The following is a 22,193-nucleotide window of genomic DNA, read 5'->3' on the forward strand; positions in this document are numbered from 1 at the left end:
AAAAAAAAAAAAAAAAAAAGAAGAATCCTTTATTGATCTAGAAATTTCCATTTAGCAAATTTAAATGTACACCATGCAATACAAAGAAAAACAAACCAGTAGTCAAAATAGGAGTTCCAGTTTGGCACTTATTAAGAGGTAATCCCAAACAAAGCTTTCACACACCTGTTTTCAAAATAATAAAACAGGGAATCGCCAGCTCTGCCTAGCCCAAAATGCTATGAAGAGGCTCAAATAAGTATTTTGAGTGTGCTTTAAGTTAAAAACAAAAGTGTCGTCTGTGTATGTGTGTGGGCTTGTACATGTGAGCGCCGTGCCTGTGGAGGGCATTGGACTCTGAATCTGGAGTCACAGGCAGTTACAAGCTTCCCCACAGGAGTGCTGGAATAGAACTTGGATGTCCAGCAACAACAGTTATGATCTCCCAACAACTGAGCCATCTCCCCAGCCCCAGAGGAAGTTTTAAATACTTCGAGCTGAAATGAATATCCAAGGACAAAGTAAGTCTGTACCTGAGGTTTCTAGCATGGGGCTTTCCATGTAGTAAACGCTCAATATTTTTAGATCTTTCTCTCACATTGGAAGTTGAGCATATATCTCTCTGAAGTGACAGTAAAAAGAGAAGATTATTAAAATGTAATTGAGAGCCCCTGAAATCCTCCATGATTTGTCAATCTATGGATACCTGTAGTTTTCAAGCTAATCTGTACACAGATTCAACAACTCTTGGAGGGAACCTGAGAACTGCTACGGTTGGCAGTAGATTATAAGCAATCCTTTAAAGCGGGAACTCAGAACCACCTTTTCTCTGCATACTTGCTTCCTACTCCAGTCTGTGAAAGGGCAGAAGCTCTGGTTTATCTTTTATCCTTGGCATCTAGTCATAACCTGATCATAAAACAAAAATAATAAACGCATACCAAAGCCAGATCACTGTGGAACTCAAGAAGAGCGAGGGCTGGGAGTCAGAAGGACGAAGGCGTCTGCAGACACACTGTGGCCTACTGCAGCAGAGCAGCCCTTTATTCCGCCAGTCAGTCCCAGTCAACACTTCAGACAGAGAGGTTTTAAATACTGTTCCTTGCACTGTGCAAGTCCAGGTAACAGCTCTCTGCTGCATGCCTAAGTTCTGCTAGCCAGGAACACAGGTCAAGTACTAGGGAAAGCAGTTCCCTGAATGCAACGGTAGACCTACATCTCGACTCCCTCGTGACTCTGAAACACAGCTGAGAGCTGCAGCTGGTCAGGCTGGTCCTCCTCACATCTGTTCACTTACACGATATTCCCTCCTGCTGCATGCACTGAGTCCTCTCCTCGGCTCTCAAAATAACTCTCAATACTTTTTTCCTCCATGAAACCATCCTAAACACTATTAACGCACAGACTCCACTCCATGTGTTCACGTCCACACCATGTGAATACAGCTCCCTGGGCGGTTTCTTTCTTTTAGTAGTCTGTTCCGCATGCTGGTGAGTCTGGAACACTGTCTGATAGGTATCAACACATTTTCTTCACTACAGTAAATCCAAACCTTAAACGTAAGAGTGTTAGTCCCAGCACTCAGGAGGCAGAGGCAGGCAGATTTCTGAGTTCGAGGCCAGCCTGGTCTACAGAGTGAGTTCCAGGACAGCCAAGGCTACACAGAGAAACCCTGTCTCGAAAAAACCAAAAAAAAAAAAAAAAAAAAAAAAAAAAAAAAAAAAGCAAACACCCCCCCCCCCCAAAAGTGTGTATAAACACACACACACTATAATGGTTAGTGTTGTTAACTGGACAGGATCTAGACTCACCTGGGAGACAGGCCTCTGGGCCTGAGAGATTATCTTTATTACACTGACTGCGCTGGGAACACTTTGTTACACTGATCCTGGACAGGAGCTGAGCGGCAGCATGACCTCCTCACTCTCTGCTTCCTGACTGTGATCAGCTGCTTTAAGCTCCTTGATCCCTCCACCATAAAAGACTATTCTTCAGCTGTGAGCCAAGAGAAACCTTTTTCCTTCATGTTTCTTTTGTCAGGGTACTTCATCAAAGCCATAGGAAAAGAAAGACACACATCATGCAAACACAACACCAATGCAGAGAAAGCAAAACAAATCATTAAAAAAATAAAAACTAATCAGGGAAGGTAGGGTGCTACGGAATCCTGTACATCTCAGTGGACTCAGAATTTACAAGATTAGATGTTCTTAGTTTTTTGACATGGGATTATCACAATGTAGCCCCACGCTAATTTCAAACTCACAAGCATCCCGCCTCAACCCCTTGACTGCTAGAACTGCTAGTCTGCACCACCACACCTAGCACAGCAGAGGACTTTTGTACAGCATGTGCCCAAAATGGATATACACAGAAAAGGAAAACTCAAGGATGAGCCATGATGCAAAATGATGATGATGATGAGAGTAAAACTGCCCAAAGATAAAACACAGGGTATCAGGGTACTTTGGAGAAATACGAAGACGACACAAAGCAAGGCTGTCAGAACCACGTCCACGTGCAGGTGTCACGGTGTGCACTTGTAACGCCATAACCCCAGGACTGAGCATGGACACAAGAGGAGGACTCCTGGGACTTGTTGGCCAGCCAGCCCAACTAGAGATCCAGGCCAATGACACTCTGTCTAAGAGGAGATAGACTGTATCCTCTAGACTCTATACAAACTTGCTAACAGGCACACACATACATAAAAACAAAGATATAAAGCACAGCACTAAATATTAAAAGTTACAAATTCTAATACAGAATTAGTTATTGCCATGTCAAAACCCTTCAAGCATTACCAAGGGTAGTTCAGGAAACAGCAGGCTTTAAGTTAAGAATAAAGCTAATTTTTTTGTTACTGCTGGAATCCATAGATTACTAAAAATTCACCCTCTGTCATTGTCTAAATACTTTAAAGACTGAAATGCTAACAAGAACCTTCAGAATGTCGATAAGAGTACTGGTGCATCCCTGTAATCCCTGCAGAGGCAGAGGCAGAGGACTGCCATGATCTCCGCTAGGCTAGTGTGCACGGTTTGCTCCAAGCCAGGGAGGCTTCTATGTCTGGACTGCGACAAGCACAAGCTGGGTCACGTGAACTGGTGACACTACTACTTCTTGTTTCTGTGTTAACATGAAATCCTCTTGCTTTTCTAACATTTTTATTTTATTTGAGATAGGGTCTCACTATATAGCCCTGGCTGTCCTCAAACTCAGAAATCTGCCTTCCTTTGCCTCCCAAATGCTGGAATTAAAGGCGTGTGCCACCACTGCCCGGTTGAACATCATATCTTTAGAACTCTAGAAAAAGCTATCTACTGGAAGATTACGGTAGGAGAGAAAGGGCAAGAAACCCAGAGATGCTGGGAAAAGCACTACCTTCAGATTTGGAGTTCATGCTAACATCCTCAGTAAGCTTTCCTCTCCAGAAACATTTACAAGCCTTAAGTGGAGTTATAACAAAAGGAAAACAACGTTATTCACACTCATTGTTCCTTCACTACACAGCTACCCAGGTGGCCAGGCTGTCCTAACACAAGCTAGGGACCTTGACAATGAATGCTCTCTGAAGGAAGTCCTGAAGAATGTGGAGCATTCCTCTCTGCTGACAGGTACAGTGTTCAAGTTAGCCTACAGTTTTTACTCAAGATCAATTATTCTAAATATGTACAGTTGCATAAAACGTTTTCAATTAAAGATGACTAATTTCCCCAACCCTCCCCCAACATAAGGCACCACCTATAAGACAAATCTGGCTGTCACAATGGGAAATTGTTATAAATATTAAGACCAGGGGACAACACTGCTGTTAAATATATAATACCAGTCAGACCCACACCAAAGTATCACTCTTTGCCCAGAGCACCCAGAGGCTGAGGACCTGAAGGGGCACTATGTGTGGGGGTGTAAATATGGACATGAAGTTTGGGGATGCAAAGAACTAACAGATCACAATTTTTAAAAATGTCATGTATATTGCATGCATGTCTGTGTGGGGGTGTTGGATTCTCTGGGACTATAATTAGAGACAGTTGTGAGTTGCCATGTGGGTCCCAGGAACTGAACCCAGGTACTCTGAAAAAACAGCCAGTGCTTTTAACCAGGCAACTATTTTCTCCAATCCCCAGATCACACTTTGTTACCTTTTAAACCTTTTGCCTGGTATCAGTCTCCTTTAACATTGAGTTGCTCATTTCAAAAGAGACCATCCAAAAAACCACACAAGGAAGCAGAAACTAAGCAAGCCGGACTGCAGCATCACACAATGCAGCATCACACAAGGGGAGGCAGAGTTGGGGAGATGGCTCAGTCAGAAAAGTGGTTCCAGCAGCAAGTATGAGGACCTGAGTTTGATCCCAGTACCAAGATAAATCAAACAACAACAGTAACAAAAAACAGGCAGGAGACTATGTGCCCGGAAATAGGAAGATTCCTGAGGATCTCTGGCCAGCTAGTCTAACCAATCCAGGAGCTCCAGATGCAGTGAGAGATACTATCAAAAAATAAAGTAGAAAGTGATAAGTCGACAATAACTGAGGTTAACCTCTGGTCTTTGCACACATGCAAACACATATGCAAGAATACTTACACACACACACACACACACACACACACAACATACACACACAAATCAGGTAATCACAACTATGTCACTACAAGATGTCAACATCAGTATTTCCCACAATGATTATGAGGGAGTTAGATTCTTCTTTCCTTCTCTCCCCCCCTTCTTTCTTTCTCTTTTTACAGATGAGAAAGAACTAAAATCTTCATTGACAATTGGTAGACTGGAAAGAAAACAAATTGAAGTGATGTATTCGAGCTGGAGAGATGGCTCAGTGGTTAAGAGCACTGACTGCTCTTCCAGAGGTCCTGAGTTCAATTCTCAGCAACCACATGGTAGTTCACAACCATCTGTAATGAGGATCAGATGCCCTCTTCTGGTGTGTCTGAAGACAATGACAGTGTACTCACATACATAAAATAATAAATAATAAATAAATAAACATTTTAAAAAATGATGTATTCTAAATCTAAGTTCAAGGAAGTTGGAGCTAGCAAAAGCGCTAAATAAAGTTTAAGGGGAAAGAGAGAGAGTCACCTACTGGGGATACTAAGAATAAAAAATTATTTCTGGGAATTAGATCTGCTATAGGAATGCGGTAATACAAGATGAACTCAGTACTTGCACAAGCCAGACACCCCAAGCTGCGTGTTACAGGAAAGAGCAAAGGCCTGATTCTGAGCATGACAATGGTCCAAGTGGATACCGAGCAAAGGGCTCTAGATCAGGACCAACTACTCTCACACCCATTTTACTCAAACAGCCTCCAGAGCCCTCATACATCACAAGAGAGTTTGTTTTGTTTTCTGACCTCTTGTGGGCACACGCTGATGTCATCCTTTCCAGATCTGAATCACCAGCTGGAAAGGATTCTCTGACACAGATTTCCAATACATACCCTGGCATCAGGCTGCCCTAGATGTGACAAGCTACTAGAATGTCACTTGAGAGGGGAGGGGTTGTCTTTAGAAATATAAAGGTAGCTTTGAGATGATGGCACTGAACAATATGAAAGAAAGAAAAGCTACAAAGACTTCCAAAGCAACCCAGGTCTCTTCCTGCTTTTGTGCGTGCATTTGTGTAGGTCAGAGGCTGACCTCCGGGGCCTTCCACTGTGTTTTGAGAAAGGTTTTCCTCACTGAATCTGGACCTCAATAACTTGGCTAAGCTAGCTGGCCAACTAGCCCAAAGGCTCCACCCATCCTGCCATCTCTGCAGCCCAGCACCGGGATCACACATGTGCTGTGGCCAGCTTTCACATGCTGCAGGGATCCAAGTCACGGCCCTATGCTTTCATGGCAGGCACTACAGCATCTCCCCAGGTCCCCCTCTTTCTTTGGTCTTTATAAACAATGCTTAACACTACCAATAGTAAACTCATGAACTTACGACAACAAAGGAAGAACTGCTGCTATTGCTGCCGGCTGCAAGCTTGGAGACACCACCAGTACACACTCTGGGGGAGACCTGCCATCGGCACACATACAACTCCCTTCATGTCCCAAGCACAGTGGCAGGGTCACTAAGATCTACAAGGAGGAGGTTCTGAGGGAAACAAGGAAATCTGTAATCACATCACTCAATGAAACAGGAGCAAACATGTTCAGGGTCTACAGTTAGTCAGACAACAGGTCTAGACAAAATAAACATTTGTTCTATTACCTTTCTGTTATGTTGCCATGGGAACTGCTTGCAGGAACTTACTTTCTGCAACCAGATGATAAAGCAGTGTGTGGGGGGGGGGGGGGGCGTCAAAGAAAGAAGAAAGGCAGCACTCCACGAAGGCAGCCAAGACAGGAGAGCAGAGCTGTCACAAGGTATCTGCAGACACCTACTTGTCACATCTATTCAAGTTAACATTCCTTGGAGCCTTACAGACAGAAATATCAGTGCCAGGTAACATGAGGAGGGAAAGGCGGAAATGGAAAAGACACAACCAAAGATTGAAATAAATGGGATTTTAGATACTCAGGTACTCTGAGGAAGATACAAGTGACTTAAACTATGACCAAGCATTAAGAAAGCCCGAGTCAAAGATGTTAGAAACTCTTCAGGCAGCCAGCAGCTCCTCTTCCTTCTCAGCTGAACTCAACAGCTCTCTGTTCCCTTCCTTTGGGCAGCAACCCCTTCAACAACGACAAAAACCTCAAGTGAGCCCGGGTTACTTAGAGAGCTGGAGCGGAGTACCTGAGTTTCCAGAGCTCAACAACAATTCTGGCTCTGGCACTCAGGACTTGTGGATGAGAGCACGGGGCATAGGTCAGGGCCCTACGATGATTCATCTCTCTTGTGCTACTGTAACCACAGGCAGTAGTACCTTGGTCAGTTAAGGAACAGAAATGAAACACTGCGGAGCTAACTCCCAGCTCTGCTCTGTCTGAACTCACCTTGGCTTACTTTTTCAGCACAAAAGTTGGGCTTTACAAAGGCAAACATGGCCCTATAGGATTCCAAGCAGCTGCAAACCCCTTTGCCTTCTGAGTTCTCCCAGATCCATGCAGCTCTACCTGATGGTCATACAGCACGGGTCCTTTGTTAACCCTTCAATGCCAAAAGCTCTTACCTGCTGAGCCATCTCTCCAGTCCCAGAACTTTTTTAAACTTGAATTTTTTTTCAAAAGTTTCAGTTTTATAATATTGATCTTTGCAAAGTGCTTCCAAGCGCTGTAATTCAAGCACATTTGCTTGAATTCTAAAGGAATTCTAAAGGAATTGCTAAATTCTTAAGGAAGAAGAGATGCTGTTCTGTAAGGCATGTTCCAGCGTTTTAGGCATGCTCCCATCCCAGGCCAACGAGACTGATGTGACAATCCCCACATTTTGGTCTTGGGGAACTAGACAGATTCTGGTGACAAGTGGAGTGTTCAAAGGTGTGCACTGTGGGCTTCTCTCTGTCCAGGGACATGGCTCTGTATGTCACATGGTGACTCCAATGTGTGGGTTGCTCTTAAGGTACAGGGCATGGAATGTTAACAAAGTGCAAAAGTGCTCCCCTTTCCGAAGCCCTGCTGTGACGACTGTGGAAACAGGAAGGAAGCCAGTCTGTAGTGTCACACATATCCTTGGAACCATCCTCTGCCTTGACCACAATATCTACAGAAGGTGCTGGACTGTGCTTCCCCAACAGTTTAGAGTGTTCAGAAAAGGTACATTTTGGGGCTGGAGAGATGGCTCAGCGGTTAAGAGCACTGACTGCTCTTCCAGCAGTCCTGAGTTCAAATCCCAGCAACCACATGGTGGCTCACAACCATCTGTAATGGGATCTGATACCCTCCCCTGGTGTGTCTGAAGACAACTACAATGTAGTCACATACATAAAATAAAAATAAATCTTTAAAAAAAAAAAAAGAAAGAAAGAAAGTTCTGGTTTAATTATTTCCTCAATAACTATGTACACAATTTGCATGTCCATGACAACCCTGAGAGAAAGCCCTGTGTCCCCAGCAGGAGCACTATCAGAGGCGCACTGACACCACAGCACCCAGACCCTTCCAATAGGAACAAATGGGCTTGTCTCAAGTTTCACAAAGGGTTGGTCTTAAATTTCCATAAATATACACCTATAAATTAAAAATGGATGGTATTCAAAAATCCAGAAGTCACTTATCTGAACAACCTGGTTTTTCAGGGAAAACTTTCATCTGGTCATTAACTTCATTTTCAATTGATCAGTTCTGAGGGAGAACATGACTTTAGTGGGTCAGGTCATCTAGCTTTTAGATTAGCTGCACAGTGACACTGCAAAGGAATGCACAAAAGCTGTCACATGCAACTTCAGCAGCCACACCAATAAGAGACTCCTGAAGTGCTGGAACGGGGGTGGGGGGGGGTGGGGGGGGCGCGGCAAACCAAAGGAGCTCTGACAAGTGGGGAGTAACTGATAATGGCCTAAATGAAAGTCATTGATAAACTAAAGAATCCCATTAACATGCCAGTTAATACTAAAGTAACCGAGTCCAGGGGATTCCTCAACGTCAGAGCCCTAAGCTTTTAGGGACTTAGCACAATTCCCAACATTGTCCAAAGAAGGCAAAACCAACATAGATCATCTGAGGCTGAACTAAAGAGAAATCAAAAGAATACTCCTCAATGTTCAAAACTGAAAGGCAGAACTGACAGCCTGGGGCCCATGATCACCACTGAGTAGGAAACGGAATTCAATGAAATAAACTATACAGCTAGCTCAGTTGAACTGGTTTCCTTTCTTTCTTCCTTTCTTTCTTTCTTTTTTTTTTTTTTGGTTTTTCGAGACAGGTTTTCTCTATGTATCCCCTGGCTGTCCTGGAACTCACTCTGTAGCCTCAAATCAGAAATGCATCTGGGATTAAAGGCATGAGCCACCACTGCCCAGCGGTCTTCAACTCTGGATTCACTTGTCTGAGGCTCTCTAATGCTAGGATGACAGGAATGGGCCACCAAGCTGCTTTTAGCTTACCTATCTTCCATTTACTATCTTTGTAACTAAAAGTAGACTAATTAGCTGGATGTTACCAGTCTTAATAAGAAACATATAAATAACAAATAACTCCCAGTCATAAGTCTGAGGCCAGTCTGGCCTGCAGAGTGAAATTCAATGCCCTTTCTCAAGAAAAACAATAAACAGACAAAAAGTGCTCACAAAACATGACTGGCAAGGGGTTATGTGTGTGTGTGTGTGGGGGGGGGGTAGATTATTTATTGTTGTTTGTATGAGTGTTTTGTTCCAACATATATCTCTACACCACAGAGTGCTTGGTGCCTCTGGAGGCCCGAAGAGGGCATTGGATCCTCTGGAACTGGAGTTACAGATGGTTGTGAGGCGCCAGGAGACTTTGCCAGTGCTCATAACCACTGAGCATCTCTTCCCCAGTTACTGGCAAGGGTTTGTCCGGATAGAGGAGAAAGACTTACTTAAAGAGTTCAACTGAAGCTGGGCAGTGGTGGCACACACCTTTAATCCCAGCACTTGGGAGGCAGAGGCAGGCGGATTTCTGAGTTCAAGGCCAGCCTGGTCTACAGAGTGAGTTCCAGGACAGCCAGGGGATACATAGAGAAACCCTGTCTTGAAAAAAAAAAAAAAAAAAAAAAAAAAAAAAAAAAAAAAAAGGAGTTCAAGAGAGTAGGCTCTGTCCTGAAGGAAAGTAGGAGGAAAGGCAGGAAGGGAAGGAAGAGAGAGAGACCGACTATTATTAAAGATGCAGCCTTCTCAACCGTCAGGAGTGAAAACATCTTTTCATACCTAATCATAGAGTTTTATTTTTACCCTGGCTCATTAAAATAAAACTAATGGCAAATGGCTATTAACATTTAAAAAAGAAAAAAAAGCTTCATTTATTTTTGTTATATTTACTGGAATAATCTTGCCCTATATAGCATGGTAAATCAGATATAGTTTCTTAGATGAAATTACCATGTTTAAGCTACAAGTTTATTACATGTCTACATGCCAATCACAAACTATGCATCACCATGTCTACAACACAGTAAGCAACCCATAAAATGCAGCCATTAAATTCATCCATTCTTCCACAAGCCCAATGACAAAATGAGCTGTCATGTTCTATATTCTTATCTCAAGAATCTAGCCAGTATTTGGTGTAATACATACTAACAAATAAATAGCTGTGAATGATCTAGAAGTAATTCTTAATTCTCACTCCCAAGGCATGGTGCACAAGTGTGTCCAGCACAGGGCTGGAGGGACCGACAGCGGAAAGGCACCACGTTCCTGTTTGTTATTTCCTTAAATTCACCACAAAGATTTTCCCCCATGCCCCAAACCACACAATCAATGCTTTGCAACAATGTGGTCTTTACCGATTTTGCTTTGTTTCCCTTTTCAGGCAGTGAATACAGTTCCTTAAAACTCAGAGCACTTAGTTTAGTTCCCTTTACACTTTTAAAAAGAAAGATATTTGTAAAACCATACCAATTCTCAAATTTCTAGACTCTAATTCATCTTTGATCCACAGTTTTTGTTACTGTTGTTCACCACATAATACAAATTAAAATTAAAATAATCTTAGAAGAAAAAAAAATAAAAGTTACAAATCAAAATATATCATGTCCCATTCGGAGACTCCTTCTTTTGAAGAGACCTCAGGTCTCTCCTGACTTAATACACTGTCACTATTAGGACAGAGACTTGGTCCCTCACCAATTTATTACACTGTCACCAGTAGGACAGCCTTCTCTCTTCTCAAGACTTAAGTCTAAATCCCCCTCTATTATTTCCATTCAAATGGACTTCATTGTTCCCTAACATCAAGCTGTCTCAGAGGAAGAAGGTGAAGACTGGGAACACAGACCTCAAGGTGGATTAAAAAAGAAATGTAAGAAGCCAGGTGTAGTGTTGCATGTCTTTAATCCCAGCACTCGGGAGAGGCAGAGGCCAGCTGATCTGAGCTGGAGGCCAGCCTGGTCTACAATGTGAATTCTAGGACAGCCCATCTCAAAAAACAACAAACAAACAAAAAAACAAAACAAAAGGTGCTTTTCAGTCACACCTAAAAAGCTGCTAATTGAAACACAATTTCAAGTAACTTGAGAGGGGTAATCTAACTGGAGGTGACATTTGCTCAGTCATACACACACAATGTCAGCTGTCTTTTCCTCATGGATAGGCTACATTCTAAATCTCTGCCTCTCTGGAAAGTCAGGAACTCAACAGAGGTTGTCTCTCAAAGGCTAGAAGGCGGTGCACGCGGGGCTGAGAACACGAACAGGAGGCTCTTTGCTGCGTACCTCTTTGACCCTGATTTCAAGCAACCTGCTTTGTGCTGTGCAGAGCTGCTGGGGAAGGAATGCAGGGCCTCCCACAGGCCAGCCCAGGGCTGTCCCACTGCGTTCCATCACTGGGCCGGCACTACCTATGTTTAAGAAGCTGTTTGGCAGAAGTCTACCTAATTGTGAGGTTGTGCTATTACACAGAAAAGGAAGTGGTGTTGGTTTCACTATGGCACTTTACTGTGAAGCCTGCTCTTCTGCCAGGGTAGCAGTGTCCACAGGAAACCTGTCAAGTTCACCCTCCCAGAAGCCCTGAATTCTGTGCTTTCGCTCCCAGAGCATTCAAGTGGAAACAAATGCCTGATACAGTACCAACTGGGAATGAAGAATGGAGGTACTTAAGGAGCTGGGAAGTAAGTACTAGAGAAACAAAGAATACAACAAACCAATCACAAATGCATGAGAGATGTAAGTGTTTGACATTTCCTTTAAAGTGTAAACTGTCGTGGTTGGTACCCTCTGCAACATCCCTTAAGCAGCTTGAACTGGAATGTGCATTGAAATGCAATGTGATCTGTGGCTGGACACAATTGCACAATCTCAATTACCCAGAAGAGTCTACCAAACAGGAAATTCACGATGTGACTTTAAGTAACACAGGACTCATAGGTTAACACATCCAGAAGCCTGGAATTTGTTCCAAGACAAAATAAAAACCATTTCACAGACTCTTTCAGAAAACATGAATGCACGTAAGTCACTAAAACACAGAAAGGGCGCATCCGTTGAATCTGGTATTTCCTTTCTTTTCAGACAGGGAGCTCTAAAATGACCCTCAGTCTCCAAAAGATACTATGTGAAACCTTCCTTACAGCGTGTCTGGCGTGGAGGTTTTACGGGAATAAGTTTAATCTGAAACCCGCTCCCAGGGCCTTGCATGGTAGCAAAAGCCTTTATTCTCAGCGCTGGCACACAAAATTTGCTGAGTTCCAGGCCAGGTTTTAGTCGAACGAGCGAGGTTCTCAGGCCAGACAGGGAGATCCATAGTGAAACTGTCTCAAACGAACTAAAATAAAAACCCACGGCGTTAAGAAGGCGGCCAAGTATCGTCTCCTAAGTTCCAGGCTCTCCGGAGAACCACTGCCACGGACCTCGGTGCTTACAAGCTGATAAAAGCTCCCTGCAAATCTTCTAAGGGACTTAAAAAAGAGAGAGAGAAGCACCCGCAGGAATTATTTCAAATTAAACTCTTTACACCTCCAGCACTAGTCGTACCTTTCCGACCGTGAGGGGCGCCCAACGGATCAGGATCCCTCTGGCTCGGTATGGAAAACTGGTTTGGGGGGGGGGGTGTTTTGTTTTTGTTTTTGTTGGTTTTTGTTTTCTCAAACAATACTGACATGAGCGGCGGTCTGTGACTAAGCGGCGGCGAGCTGGAGCGTCCTTACGAGGCGCTTGCCTCCCTCCCTCCCCGAAAAGGAAATACGCTTTCAGCCGAATCGGAAGCTCACCACGCAAGCTGGCACCGCGGTCCCCGAGATAAAGTCGGTATTTTAAGCTCTCGGGGTGCTGCCGCTCATTCAAGTTGCGGAGCCCAAAAAGAACGTGCTTTCCCCTTGAGCCGGGCTTTTTTTCCCCCCCTTGACGGAGGCTTGCAAAAGAATGGGGGCAAAGAAAAAAAATATATAAATAAACTTAAAAAGAAAAAAAAAAATTCCGGGAAGGGAGCGCTTTTTCTTGCAAGTTTCGCACAGGCGACCGCAGTCCCCGCCCGGGGCAGGGAGCTCCTGCGTCCCAAGTGGCGGTCCCTGGAGCCGCACGGTTGCAGGGGGATCCCCGCCACCACCACCACCACCTTCCCCGGGAGGAACGATCCCGGGAGCAGGGAGGGTGCAGCAGGGTGGTGCAGCATCCCGAGCCGCTCGCGCGCACCCACCGTTCACCCCCTGCCTGCGTGTGCAGGGCGACCGGGTGCAGGACACGTTCCCCCCCTCACCCCCTGCAACCCCCCAGACACGCCCGGAGGAGAATTCCTGCCGCTGGGCGGGCGTATCGCTGAGCTGCGGGGACAGGCCTGGCCCTCAGGCATGAAGGGCCACCCTGCGGGGCTCCCACCCGGCGTCCCCTCCCCCGCCCCTCGTCCCCCGGACCCGGGACCCGGCGACACTCACCACACCGAGCCATAGGCGCCCGAGCCCACCGGGGACAGGTTCTGGTATCGCTCGGGCACCTCCCAGATGGTCTTGTTCAGCTCCTGCCGGTAGAACGTGGGCCTCTCCTGCGACATCTTCCAGCGGCGGCGGCGCTGGCGGCGGCGAGGAGGTGGCCGAGCGGGGGCCCTGCCTGCAGCCGCACGCTCGCTCGCCCGCCCGCCCGCGCAGGTGCGGAGGCTGCGCGACCCGCCGCCCCGGGCAGCCGCGGCGGCTCCGGCGAGCCTCGGAGCCGGCCGTGCGCACGGCTCGACGCTGCTCCCGCCCGCGGTCCCCGCGGCAGCCGCTCCCCGGGGCAGCGCACGCCGCACGACGCCCGCTCGCGCTCCAGCGGCCGCGATCTGCCTTTCCCCCCCCACCCCTGACACCCGCCCCGTGCAGGCAGCGGCTCCGGGAGCCTCGCGCGGAAGTCTCGCGAGAGCGGCCTCCCCGGAGGCCCCGCCCCCGCCCCGCGGGCCCCGCCCCGCCCCGCGAGCCCAGATCTTACCCAAGATGGAACCTGCCTGCCTGCCTGCCTGCCTGCCCACGGGGCGGGGCCGCGCGAGGAGGGCGCGCGGGGAGGGCGGGTCTCGCGAGAAGTGGAGGCGCGGCGCGGCGCGGCTGGGGAGCCGAGGCAGAGACGCGAGCCGGGCTCCGGTCTCCTGGCTGCGCGCGCCTCTCTGTGGTCGCCCCGGCGAATGCCTGGCGCCATGGCGGAGAGCCTCCGTCCCGGGAAGAGAGCCAAACGATCTTTGAGCTCCGAGCCACCTGCTCCCTGGAGGCGGCGATTTCCAAGAAACGCTCGCAAGGACAGGCAGGCCCCGTCCAGAAAGCTGCTGTTGCTGCTGCATTCCCATCTGCCCCAGGACGTGCGGCTCGCCTCGGGACGCTGATGGCTCGCCTTGGGATGCTGGTGAAGCCTCGGGACGCTGATGGCTCGCCTCGGGATGCAGATGGCTCGCCTCGGGATGCTAATGGCTCAAGCCTGCTCCCCCTAGGCACGTCCTAACCCTGCTTCGAAGCCCAGGCTCCCCCTCCGGGCACTCCTAGCAGCTCCTGACACCCTGGCAGTTGCAGAAGGAGGCTCCAGGGACCCACAGGGCGTGCGGTGCACACAAAGTCAGAGGTAGACCTCACGAATGCCCACTGTCAGGCTGGGAACCTACGTTTGCAAGGCCCTGGGCTCAATACCCACTACTGAAAGGCGGAGGTTAAAAAACAAAAAAACAAAACAAAACAAAATCACACACACACATAGACACAATGCAGGTGTGTCATTCCATTTCAGAAAGGTCTTCTCATGTATTTTATTTATGCAACCTGTAATTCTAGCATTTGGAAAGACCAGGAGAGCCTTCTCTCATATATATATATACATATATATATATGTATATATATATATACACACACATACATATATATGTATATAGATACAAACACATACATATACATATATACATACATATATACATATTTACATACATATATGTGTATATATACAAACATATACACATACACATATGTATATACATATTTACATACATATATGTATATATATTTATATTTATGGAGCCTGTAATTCCAGCATTTGGAAAGACCAGGAGACCCTTCTTTTATATATATACATTTTTTTATACATATATGTATGTTTATATGTGTATACATTTATATTTACACAGCCTGTATTCCAGCATTTGGAAAGACCAGGAGACCCCTCTTTTATTCATTTATTTACTTATTTATATTTACACAGCCTGTAATTCCAGCATTTGGAAAGACCAGGAGACGAGCCTCTGCTGTGTAGCGAAGAGACCGTCTCTGGGACACCCTGAGACTGACTCCTGTGCCCTTTGGAGCCACCCAAAAATATTTAGAAATTTAAAGGAAAATTTGGTGGTGGGGGGGTGGAATTTTGAGAACTGAAATCGAGAGAATTTTTAAAGACTTAAGTCATGCCTCCAGGGGTATAGGGGGTATGGAGACACCAACCGGGCGAGCCTTCGGACCGAATGGCCTTTAGACGCGTCGGTTGAGCTTTCCCTTCTGGGGCCCTGATTCCAGTCTCTACCGGAGAAATCCAGCTCTAGCTTCCCACCTAGTAGAACCTCCCGTCGGCGCCGGGGGAACCTCGACCCACATCCACCCGAGCGGGAGGAAGGAGCGCCCACTCTCGTGGCTGCCCCGAGAAGCCCCGGCTGGGTGTGGGGGCGACCGGGGACCCCGTCTCCCCGCCGTGCTCGCCCGTCCGTCCGTCACCCGCGCAGCCGGAACGCCCGCGGGTTCTGCAGCAACGGCTCGGGAACTGCCGGCCTCCGCCTCCCTCCGTCTGCAGCGCCGCCGCCAGCCAGGCTGGAGCCCAGTCGGTCCCCAGCGTCTGCGCTCCCGCCGGGCCCCGTAAACCAGGTGAGCCTCGGTCGGGAGCCGCGCCCGCACCCCCCCGAGGGCCGGGGAGCCATCCGCAGCCCGCTCGCTCGGCGCCCGGAGCGTGGCTGTCCCGGGTCACCTGCAGAGCCGGGAGGGTCCCAGGCGCTCGCTCTTTCCAGGATTCATTTGCACAAGGAGTGGGTGAAGGAATGGACGGCGGTGGTCCCTGGAATGAATGGATGGATGGATGAATGAATGAATGAATGAATGAACGGCGGTGGTCCCTGGAATGGATGGATGGATGCGCTGGATGGATGGATGGATGGATGGATGGCGGTGGTCCCTGGGATGAATGGGTGGGTGGGTGGATGGCTGTGGTCCCTGGAACTTCTCTTGCCTTATAGAAAGGCTGCGTGAAACAGCAATGGCAAGCGACTCTTGTGGGGTTTGCACACTGGATCCTTTGAAAATTCGTCCCTGTGTTGTCAGGAGCTGAAGGATCCGGGCCGAGGGCCTCGCCACACTTCCACTCTATCAGTGTCCCCATCAGGGCCCCCTTTGCTTCCAGACTTTGCTGCTTTGCTCATTTTGTTGGAACCCCGCCCTGCACCCCGTGTCCCCCTTGTCTGTCTTCTAGTCCTTACCGATGGACTCTGCTTTGGGGCCTCCCACAAAGTCTTCTCCATTCAAGCCCATAATGAGTGTCTCTCCACCACACCCCCTTGGAGTCACACCAGACAGCAATAGAGGAAGGTGTTTATGTGACCTGTCCGCAGCTGGACGGCTGCCACCTTCTAGCATCTCCTGCCCCTAGACAATGCAATGTGCCAGCACCTTTTCTGCATCCCCCATTCATTCTCCATCAAAACTGAGAGAGTCACAGGCAATAATGAGTCCTTTTGGTTGGGAATTACAAGTGCTTTTTTTTTTTTTTTTTTTTAAATTGGAAGTGAATTTTGTCTTATGGTTTTAGGAAGCATGTGAAAAATGACTTAATCAGGTAAAAGATATTCTTGCACCTTAACTAATTTTCAGGGTTTCCTCTCTGTTGGGTCAAAATTTTATAAATCAAGTCACATTTTTTTTTTGCATTTAAAATATTCTAAATAGAGATTCTTTTTTTTTCTCTCTCTCTCTCTTTGGTTTTTTGAGACAGGGTTTCTCTGTGTAGCCCTGGCTGTCCTGGAACTTACTCTGTAGACCAGGCTGGTCTCGAACTCAGAAATCCACCTGCCTCTGCCTCTGCCTCCCAAGTGCTGGGATTAAAGGCGTGTGGACCACCACCTGGCTAAATAGAGATTCTTTAAATGAAGCAGTGAATGGATGAATGGATGGATGATGAATAGATGGATGAGTGGACAGATGGATGGATGGATGGATAGATGGACAGATGGACTGACAGATGGATGGACAGGTGGCTGAGGGCAGCAGAAGCAGTGGAGGAGCTGGGTTAACGTGCTTGTATTTTTAAGTGTTTTTAGCAGTGAACGCCTGCTTAAAGACTGGGCTGGGACTATAGTTCAGGGTAGAGCAGCCTTGCATGTGTTAGGCCCCCAGGTGGATCCCCAGCACAAGAAAGAAAAAAGGAAAAAGATTTAAGGCATGGATGGTGGCTTACACCTGTAACCCAGCATTGGCTAGATGGGGGCAGGAGAAGGGGGATGTCAAAGTCTGGAACACGCCACGAGCCTCTGTCTCAGAATAAAGACAAGTAAGACAAGTAGCGTGAATTGCAGCGCCCTTACGGGCTGCTCCCCGTCAGGCTCAGCAGCTCTGCTGCTGCTTCTCTTTCTGTGTAGACAGGCTCCCACTATGGCTGTCCTGGACCTCACAGAGATCCACCTTCCTCTGTCTCTGGAGTGCTGGGATTAAAGGCCTGCTCCCCCAGCTTCTTCAAACACACTTGTACTGCCCCAGAAGCCTGACTCAGGAAATGATTTTTATTTGGTTTGTGGTTTTGTGTTTGTTTTTGACATAGGATCTCATACAGCCCAGGATGACCACAAGCTTGCTATGTAACAGAGGCTGGTCTTGAACCCCTGGTCCTCCTGCCTCTGGGTCCCAAGTGCTGAGGGTACAGAGATGTGACACCACACTCAGCTCCCTCTAAGAACAGGTTTTTGTTTTTGTTTTTAAGTTTGTTTATTGTGTGTGTGTGTGGTCATAGATACGGGCCACACTGCCCGGTACAGTTCCCAGGACAACTTGTGGAAGTTGGTTTCTCTCCTTTCACCTCATGGATCCCAGGGTTGTCAGGCTGTGGGCAGGCTTGCTCACCAGCCCTCCTCTAGAAACATTTTTAAACTTGCCTCCTTTCTCCTCCTCCCACCTCCCTCCTCCTTCCCTCTCTCAGTTTAAAGTTGACATCACTCAGATATTTTGAATTATTTCCCTTATATCATCTCTAATTGTGTTGAATCCTGTCCCTGAAATACCTATTCTCCCCTCTCCCCACTGTCTCAATTCACCTTCTCAGGGAGTTCTCTCTTCCCAGGCTGGGATCCTCAGCTCTCTCTAGGTCATGTGATTTTAAGACAGGAATCTGTTTTACAGTCGAGGAGATAGGACCTGAATTGTGGCCATGCTGAATCACTCAGGACAGCCTTACACCTGTCAGAAAGGACAAGTCTGATGGTTATCAGGAGGATACCAGCAGCGACGTCCCGCGCAAAGCCCGGAGGGTGGGGGAGGGGCGGTAGGCCCACAGTGGGGGGCCTTCCCTCCCTTCCCCCATGCCAGGCTCTGCCCTGGGGAGTTGCTGCTGTCTCCCTGCTGCCTTCCAGGGAGGAGTTAGAAGCCGGCCTCACCCTGCACCTTTAGCACTGTGGAGGGCAAAGGTCAGGGTGCTGGCTTTTCCCTCCTAGTCACCGTGCAACAGCATGACCACGCTGTGGGACATAAAGGAAGCTAGCTGTACTGCCACAAGGATGCCTAAGTGCTGGTCCCAATTCGAATCATTGTTTAAAACCTTCATTTATTTATTTATGTTTGTTATTTTATATGCATGAATGTTTTCACTGCATGTCGGTCTGTGCAACATGTACATGCCTGGTGCATGCAGAGGTCAGAGGAGAGCATCAGATACTGTGACACAGAAGTCACAGGTGGCTGTGAGCAGCCACGGCAGTGCTAGGAGCCAGACCCTGGTCTTCTGGTTTGCAGGAACAGCATCTGAGCCAGCTCTTGAGTCCCCTAATTGGAATTATGAATCAGACATGGTGGTACTTCCTTCCCTGTGATCCAGGGTGGAGGCAGGAAGAGCAGGAGGCCAACACCATCGTCTGATGCAATAGGGAGGTTCTGGCTGGCCTGTTTTAAAAAAGTAATTTAAAAAAAAAAAAGCCAGGTGCGGTGGCAAATGCCTTTAACCCTAGCACTTGGGGGTTAGAGGCAAATGGATCTCTGTGGTGTTCAAGGCCAGCCTACTGTACACAACAAGTTCCAGGACAGCCAGAGCTTCATAGTGAGACCCCTTAAAAGACAGACACACCCCACACACATATACACATACATACACACACATATACACACACACATACACACACATATACACACACACATACACACACATATACACACATACACATACACACATATACGCACATATACACACATACACAGATATACACACACACATACACAGATATACACACACATACATATATACACAGATATACACACACATACACATATACACACACATACACACACACACATACACACACACACACACGCACATACACATACACACATACACATACACACATATATACACATACACAGATATACACACACATACACAGATATACACACACATACATATATACACAGATATACACACACATACACATATACACACACATACACACACACACATACACACACACACAGAGTAAACACTGAAGTTGTCTGAACTCCTGAGCCTTGTTCAGTTGGGTTCAGGGTTTGCTTGTTCACTTGATTGTTCTGACAGGACCATGACCATGTCGCCCAGGCTGATCTCAAAGTTGCCATCCTCCTCCTGTGGTACTGGGATTACAGGCCAGGCTACCATACCTGTGTCCATCAGGAAAATGAGAATAGCATGTCCTTTGACTCTGAGGTAGAACGGTTTTGAGTTTAAAATTGTACAACATGGAGGAAGGGTCTCATAAAAGTGCTGGGCAAAGCTATCATTAGTGTATGTGAATTATCTTCCCTTCAAAGCGTACTGACGGCAGGCAGTGGCCCACAGCTATGGCTCCCCGCTCAGGAGCCTGAGTCAGGGAGACTGCTGCTGGGAGCTCATTCCCAGCCAGAATGAGCAACAAAGAAAACAGGGAGAGCAAGCAAGCGTGCGGTCCCACCACTCGGGACATGGGGGCTGGAAGATGGTGATCTCAAGGTTAGCCTTGCCTCCATTATGAGTTTGAGGCCAGCCTGGACTACAAGAGACCCTACCTCAAAAAAAAAAGCAAGGGTGCTAGAGAGATGGCTCAGCTGATAAAAGGGTACTCTGCTCTTGCAGAGGGCCTGAGAGAAGTTCCCAGGAACTGCACTGGGCAGAGGGCCTGTGAGAGTCCCCAGGAACTGCACTGGGCAGAGGGCCTGAGAGAAGTCCCCAGGGACTGCACTGGGCAGCTCACAGCCACCACCTCCAGCTCCCATTTCTGGCCTTGGAGAACATCTGTACACACACATAAGAACACACACACACACACACACACACATACAAAGACAAATAATAATATCTTTTTTTTTAAAATCAAAAAAAGTGCTAATTGGTTTAAATTTCTAAAAATTTGTTTCTTTTGTGTCAAAACTCTTTCGAGACAGGGTTGCTCTATGTAGCCCTGGCTGTCCTGGAACTCTCACTCTGTAGACCAGGCTGGGCTTGAACTCAGAAATCCACCCTCCTCTGCCTTCCGAGTGCTAGGATCATTGGCGTGGGCTCTACCTGTCTTTCCCTGGTGTCTTTGCAGCTAATCCAGGAACAATGCAAACAGAGAGGAGCATCCAGAGTTTTGGCAGCAGGCACAAGCAAATCCCGTTTGTGTACGATGTCAAGCGGACCGTGTACAACGAGGAGAATTTCCAGCAGGAGCACAGGAGGAGGGGCCTCACCTCTGGGAACGTGGACATCAACATCACCACCTTCAAGCACCAAGTCCAGTGCCGGTGCGTGCCTGTGCCCAGCCTCTCAGCTGTCACCAAGCCTGGCGGGGAGAACGAGCCTGACTCCTCTGCCGCCCACCTCTGTCTCTGTCTTCCTTCTCTGAGTTTCTGCTGTCAGAACCCTGCCATTTGTTGTGTCTGTGTGTGTGTATATGTGTGTGTGTCTGTGTGTGTGTGTGTCTTGCAGGGTCCCCAGATTGTAAACTTCTTGGGCATTGACTTTTAGACTGGTTTCTGGTATTCCACTATAACAAAAGACCCAAGGCTGAGTAATTTCTAAATAAGGAGGTCTGTTTGGCTCATGATTCAGATAGCCACTGGGTCCAAAGAGTCTGGGCTCTCATCTCCTGGTGAGGACACCCTGCTGTGTCGCAACCTAGCTGAGCCGTGGAAAGGAAACCCTCCCTTTATAGAACCTGCTCTCTCCATGCGGTGGCTCCGCACGGCTTTCGTCCCAGCATTCGAGAGGCAGAGGCAGGCAGATCTCTGAGCCGGGTCTGGTCTGCAGAGTGAGTTCTAGGAGAGCCGGGGCTACACAGAGAAACCCTGTCTTGAAATGGATGGATGGATTAATTAATTAATTAATAGAGTAAAAGAAAAGCCAAAGCCCCGCTCTCCTGGTTCAGCCCCACGGGAGGCTCCCCTCCAGGCCTGAGGCGGAGGCTCCTGCAGCCCAGGCCTCACCACTCACTCACTACCTGTAAACATCGCCTCCAGTGGAGCCAACCTCTTTGCCCTTGAACCTTTGGGAGACTTACCACATCCGCTCATCCTAGACATAAAGTCCTCGAGCATCCCCACAGTAGTATCTGGGGATGATACCTAATAAACTCATTGTTCAGTCAGGGCAGGCAAAATGGCTCAGTGGGTAAAGGTGCTTGCTGCCAAGCCTGAGGATCTGAGTTCTATCCCCGAGACCCACAGGGCAGGAGGAGAGAGCTGACTTTACAGAGTTGTCACCTGGTCCTCTCCACGCTAAAGAAATAGAAGGAAGCATGCACTGCTGTTACTCGCATTCCACAGAGTTAGACCGTTCTGACAGAGTAGACAGTGACCGTTCTGACAGAGTAGACAGTTGTGACAGAGACTCTTGTGCCATCTGTATTGTGGCCATCGACAGAGGTGACATACCACCTCACAGTTGCACCCCACTGCCAAGGGGCTCTGAACCCCTTTCTGTGCCATGAACCTCTTAGCAAACCAACCAGTAAAAGTGCTTCTCTACAGGGTCA

General features: G+C 47.7%; 2 protein-coding genes across 4 annotated transcripts in view; one reads left to right on the forward strand and one right to left on the reverse strand.

Moving 5' to 3' along the window:
• Mapk14 (mitogen-activated protein kinase 14) overlaps positions 1-13,808 on the reverse strand; it is a 60,583-nt gene extending 46,775 nt beyond the window's left edge. The window contains exon 1 of one of the 3 annotated variants that reach the window (XM_031348750.1): positions 13,426-13,802. In XM_031348750.1, coding sequence (XP_031204610.1) covers positions 13,426-13,541 — 116 coding nt within the window. In that variant the 5' untranslated portion in view covers positions 13,542-13,802. Of the gene's footprint in view, positions 1-13,425 lie in introns of all 3 variants that reach the window. The other 2 variants (XM_031348751.1, XM_031348752.1) reach the window with 2 other exon arrangements.
• Positions 13,809-15,411: 1,603 nt separating this feature from the next.
• Slc26a8 (solute carrier family 26 member 8) overlaps positions 15,412-22,193 on the forward strand; it is a 54,497-nt gene continuing 47,715 nt past the window's right edge. Inside the window, exons 1-2 of the mRNA XM_031347972.1 lie at positions 15,412-15,846; positions 20,769-20,964. Coding sequence (XP_031203832.1) covers positions 20,783-20,964 — 182 coding nt within the window. The 5' untranslated portion in view covers positions 15,412-15,846; positions 20,769-20,782. The remainder of the gene's footprint in view (positions 15,847-20,768; positions 20,965-22,193) is intronic.

The sequence above is a fragment of the Mastomys coucha genome, unplaced genomic scaffold (assembly GCF_008632895.1).
Source record: "Mastomys coucha isolate ucsf_1 unplaced genomic scaffold, UCSF_Mcou_1 pScaffold3, whole genome shotgun sequence".
In the NCBI taxonomy this organism is placed as follows: Eukaryota; Metazoa; Chordata; class Mammalia; order Rodentia; family Muridae; genus Mastomys; species Mastomys coucha.